The sequence below is a fragment of the Tenrec ecaudatus genome, chromosome 9 (genome assembly GCF_050624435.1).
Source record: "Tenrec ecaudatus isolate mTenEca1 chromosome 9, mTenEca1.hap1, whole genome shotgun sequence".
Classification (NCBI taxonomy): domain Eukaryota; kingdom Metazoa; phylum Chordata; class Mammalia; order Afrosoricida; family Tenrecidae; genus Tenrec; species Tenrec ecaudatus.
In genome coordinates, this window is record NC_134538.1 from 133,731,072 (window position 1) to 133,736,732 (window position 5,661).

Consider the following 5,661-nt stretch of genomic DNA (forward strand, 5'->3'; position numbering starts at 1 on the left):
AACTGTAATAAAGATTTAGACGCAGATATCTGTGCTGTTGATTATTCTTAATCATTTTACAGCCTTGATTATAACACAGTAGCACACATGTAATTTTTTAATCCATGCAGTTGGTGGTGACATTAACTATAAAAGGCTAGCATTAAATACTGTAGCAGTCTATTGCATTTGAAAATGAATTTTTTTAATTTATTTTTTTGTCTAATAAAACCCTACCAGGCATAAAATATATTTCAATCAGATCTTTGTGATAAAATAGACACACACACACACACACACACTCCAGATGTACTTTCACAAGTAAAATGCAATACAATATGTATAACTTATGTATGTCTGTTTCTATGGTTGGAGAGGACCCAAATTGTAATTTTTGTATAACTAGTAAAGGCAATCAGAGCTATTCTCTGAATATTTTAAACATTGTGCATGTAAAATTTATGACTAATTTAAATACTTATTAGCTGCCTTATCTCAGAAAAGACTATTAGCTTTGTTTCCTTCTTATAATGCCCATCGCTGTGTATCAAATTTCATTTTGCATGATTTTTACTTTGTAATTGTAAGATGTTTAACAAAAACTATTCATTTATAAGCACATTTGGTTCAAAGGTTGTTACCATCAGGAAGCCTGTATGATAATGCTTATTCTCTATCTTGTGGTTATTTTTATCAGCCACATGTAACTTTTACATGTGCTTTTGTTAGTCTAACTTGCTTTCCTCGTCCAGCTTCTGAGGTTCTTTTATGAATCAGCAGGGGGGTTATTTAATTGACTTTTCAGAGTTATAAAAATGATCTAATGATCCAAGATTTTTTGAAAATACCTGTTAAAAATATTTATTTGTAGTGATTCCCTTGAATGATTATATCATTAGAAGTGTGTCCATCAGAAGTGTGTCTGTGTGCACGTGTGTGCACGTGTGTGCACGTGTGTGCACGTGTGTGTGTGCCCCCGCATGTGCGTGTCCGGTACCATCACATTCTGCAAGGCTGCTGGGGGAGACCATGGCTCTGGCATGAACAGATACACAACTTCCGTTTCCCTCAAAATAAATGCTTTTGAAAAACTTAGATGAAAATAAAGTTTTCACATATCACCTCATTGAAAATAGGAAGTTGTATAGTAAAAAATTAATTGAAATAAAAATTTTCTTGACTGATAAATTTAACATCCTTTTTTTAAAAAAAGAACTTTAGGCTAAGTACACTGTCTCTGCAGCATTACTGTTAAAAATCACAGCTCAGTCAGGATGTTTCAGAAATTCTGCCCATCTAAGTGAAACAGAGAAGTGCATCTCTATTAGGATGCGGCATAGAAGTCCCATGTCTTTCAGAACTAAAAATGGTATTCTAAGCCACAGATTCTAGATGTTCTGTGAGATTCTGGTTTGTAAGAGCACATCGGTTCCTTATTTACTGCAAAGATTTCTACTGATCTTGGCAGGACATCTCATTGCTATCCTGAAAGTACAGTATATTTATGCAGTGAAAATGATAAAACATTTATTACTGTAGAGAAGGTAATATGCATAATTTATGCTGTTTTTAGCACAATCATTAGTGATATTCTTGATAGATTTTATTTCCAGCTTTCATATCTAATACATGCCTGGAAAATTAATTTTATATCTTTCATTTATTTGCCTATGTTAAAATTGAGTTTTAAGTCATCTTCAAGTGAACAGTTTGATTGCTGCTCATGCATAAGCTTAATTACTTCCCAGGAAGGACAGTATTAAATGTTTTAAATGTCAGAAAAATAAATGAATATGAGCTGTTTGATTAAAAAAATAGGCAATATCTGATGTGTTTGCAGCAGGAGCTTTTTCTTAAAATGCCTCCAAGGCAAAATTTTATTTAGTCTCACACACACACACACACACACACACAAAAAGAGAGAAAGAGAAAGAGAGGCAGAGAGAGAGAGAGAGACCCATTATACTATTTATCATTGGTTGATACCATATGATTTGTAACACTCTTACAAAATTTTAATTTTGTATGATTAGCTGCGCATCATTAAACAACAGCTTTGCATAAGATGTGCTGTAACACTCTGACAGAATCAAGACAGTGAATATTTTAAATAAGGCTGTAGAGTCATCCAAGGTTGTCAAAGGTAGATAATAGGAAACACAGAACGGGGTGTACAACCCTGCCTTCATTTAAACTGGGTTGATAGGTAGACTTTATGATGGGGCCGTTCATAAATGCTATTGATCATGCTGTATGCATGCTATGTTACGTTGGCTGTTAAATGTAATTCCCACAAAAATTGCTTATAGAAACCATAATTTCAGTGATTAGTATCTGGATGAAAGCTGAATCTATATTGCTTTCCTCGGTTAATGACTCTTTGAGGGTCCCCCCACCCCCAGCCCTTCTAAAGACGCTGTCTCTGTAATTGGCAGAGAGGGACATCTTGATAATGGAAGTGTGAAGGTGTAACGTGTGTTAATTGATACTTCTTAATCACTTTTAGGTATTAAGTCATGATGCAGGAATCTGCGACAGAGACAATAAGCAACAGTTCAATGAATCAAAATGGAATGAGCGCTCTAAGCAGCCAATTAGATGCTGGCAGCAGAGATGGGAGATCAAGTGGCGATGCCAGCTCTGAAGTGAGCACAGCGGAACTGCTGCATCTGCAGCAACAGCAGGTGAGTTTGCTTTCCCTCAGTGCTTGCTTCCAACAAACCCGCCTTTAGTCTTGACTTTGGGAAATGTACTCCTTGCATATTGAGCACGAGGCTGTGTTGTATTGAGCGAAAGGATGCTGTGAATGTACTGTTGTTCTGGGGGACAGGATTGAAGTTCGAGTGGAGATGGGCTTTTCGATTTCGTTACGTCATACCAGCACCAGAGCGCCCTGCACGTGTGTGAGGGGCTAATTAAGTTCACAGGGTGGTTTTTCTGACGGTTGGGGAGAGCTTTGGAAGAAATCTTTCCTGGCTTGTAGTTAACTAGCTAACATTTTGCTGCAGAACGTGGTGCTTGGTTTTCCACCAGAGGGCCACATTACTTGATACTTGCTTATACAAGGAATTTTCTTCCAAGTCTGAGCTCAGGTGAAAAGGACCACGAGGACTTTTCCCAACCCCGGCGCTGTTTCTGATGGTCGCAAACATTGGCTCCGAATTAGTGGGAATTTGCTGAGAGAATGGGAATCGTGGAAACACTCTGGTCAACTGCATTGCTACTGCATTGCTTTTCTTGGAAACTGGCTCCTACACATTTCAATGTTACATATTTTGATAACATTAAAATGCCCTTTTTGTCTACTCCTGGCATCTCATAAAATGTGATTGTTCTGTTTTGAAATCTAGAAATGTTCGCAACTGCCTGATAATAGGAGCCCTGTTAAGTAGCCCATTATTCTTCGGAGATGACAGATCCATTTTTTCCCGATTTTGTTTGTCAATGGCATCTTCTTTCCAGCCAAAGAATGGTCACTGTGGTCTTCACAGACTCAGGTCTGAGGATACAGTGACAGGTAGCAAGCAGGAAACTTTCAAACTATTTTGTTTTGAGGCCAGAATGGCTATATCTCTTTGCAAAGATTATTTGTTAACATGAAGGGTATTTACTTAAAACTCTGGATGACATTCAGACTGATTGTCATTGAAAAGCAAGCAAGCAGACAAACAAACCCAAACCTCCAATAACTTTAAGTGAAAATATAATAGATTACACTGAAAGAACGTTTTAACTGAAGGGATGTAGCATTGACATTGTAAGGTAGTTTCTAGGGAACACTGCATCTCAAAAGTTAGAGTAGATGACCACACTAGAGTATCATGTAATAAAGCATTATTTCTAATAACAGGTTTTTAAAAGTTATCTTTCAAAGGATATGGGCTGAATAATATCTTAATCATCGGGCATTGTTTTAAGAATGATCTTTTTAAAGTGCTAGAGCTAATACTGAGAACAGGTGCACCTTTTATTATAAATTATATTTGTTTTCATAAACGATTATTATTAGGAAGTTTTGTTTTGTTTTTACTATCATAAAAATTAAATGTCATCCAAGTCTCCAGATTTACATATGTTATAAATTACTTAAAGTAAAGACATTCTCCTGGATAGTTCTTTTCCCCTGTAATGTTATTGATAAGAAACTCACAGCAGTAGGGTGCTGTAATATCCCCATGGATTGCCCTGAGTTACAGTGCCTAGCCCTGATAACCAGCCTCTATTTTGTTTGAGACGTCAGTCGACCACATGGACACAGGAAAGTAAGAACGAGTGAAAAAGAATGGTTTAGTCCAGCAGTTACAGTCTGAAAGGGCTGTGTTGGGAAGTTGTTTTCTTTCTCTTCAAAGTTCTGATTAGATCTTAAATCAACAGAAAACAGAAAGAAACCCTAGCTATGCTCATGGTTAGAACTCCGGAGGCATTTTATGATGTAGTCCACAAGGTGTGCTTCTAGCCTGCGTCTGAAGTGTACTGTGGTCGACACAATTGGTTCATGCCCACAGTTACTAAGAGTATACAAAAAGCTATGCCTGTCAGTTGACCCGAAAACTTCCCTCCAGGATTGCTTGTCTCTCTTGTCCTCTGTGAGGATGCTCCACGCCGTGATTACACTAGACGTCCCCATAAGACATGAGACTATAACTTCCTTTCAAGAACATGCCTGTTCCACACCCTGGGTTGTGTGTTAGCTGCAGTCACCTAGGGAGACAGTTATTATTGTTAGTGTGTTGTCCAGCTCTGAATGTAGGTAAGGAGAGGCCTGTAAGCTCATAAAGGATTGGTGTCCTTATATACACCATTGAATTTAGTGCTTTTAAGTCTCACATGGTCCATATGTTTCATAGAAACTGGAAATTAAAAAGAGGAGAAATACTTCAACTAATTCATAGGTAGACCAGGAGATAATATTACAAATTTGTCTTTAGATGGTGTTATGATAATGTAAGAGTTCTTCATATAAGATAATGAATGGAATTATAATTAATGTAGTATACCGATTATGGTTATTGATAACTTGTGCGGTAATGAATGATGTAAACAGCATAAAATTGTATGTCATTAACTTCTGGCAGACACTAGACCTTTTGGAGAACAGTATGTTTATTTCCATTACCATGACTTTTTCTAGTCTTTTAAAGGTGAATAGTTTCAGTTGCTGTTTTAGGAGGAGCAGTGTATGCTTCAGAATACATCCTGTCTAATACTCGATGATACATGAATTGGCAGGGTAAAGAGATTGATAAACTATAACTAGTAGGTTTTCCCTATGTTCAATTCATTGATACTGAAATATTTCAAACATCTAATTTAATGGAGAGGTTTGTGGTAGCCTTGTCTTTGTTATTAGCTTTGCTGTTTTATATTCACTGAAAAATTAGTAGCAAAAAAAAACTACCTATGAATTACTCTTGCCTTTATTTTTTTCCTAATCTTCTAAAATTAGTACTAAATACTAGAATGTATAATGTATGGAGGGAGCCTATTTCAAATGTTGTTTTAGATTAACTACTTTGAGAAATTATTCTGCATTAGATGTAGAATTTTATTTTGATATTAGGTTTGCAGAATTAATTGTTTATGTCACTAAGGTCAAAATAGTTGCTAAAAACTTGATTGCTTTACAGAGTAGAGTCGAGCTTGCATTTCGAGCATTCATTAAGTCAGATCATCTTTCTGAAT

At 36.4% G+C, this 5,661-nt stretch overlaps 1 protein-coding gene across 7 annotated transcripts in view; it reads left to right on the forward strand.

Annotated features, from left to right (window-relative positions):
* Nucleotides 1–2,491: 2,491 nt before the first annotated feature.
* The window catches only part of FOXP2 (forkhead box P2), a 281,533-nt gene continuing 278,363 nt past the window's right edge, over nt 2,492–5,661 (forward strand). For all 7 annotated transcript variants that reach the window (XM_075557682.1, XM_075557683.1, XM_075557678.1 and 4 more), the window contains exon 1: nt 2,492–2,663. In XM_075557682.1, coding sequence (XP_075413797.1) covers nt 2,496–2,663 — 168 coding nt within the window. In that variant the 5' untranslated portion in view covers nt 2,492–2,495. The remainder of the gene's footprint in view (nt 2,664–5,661) is intronic.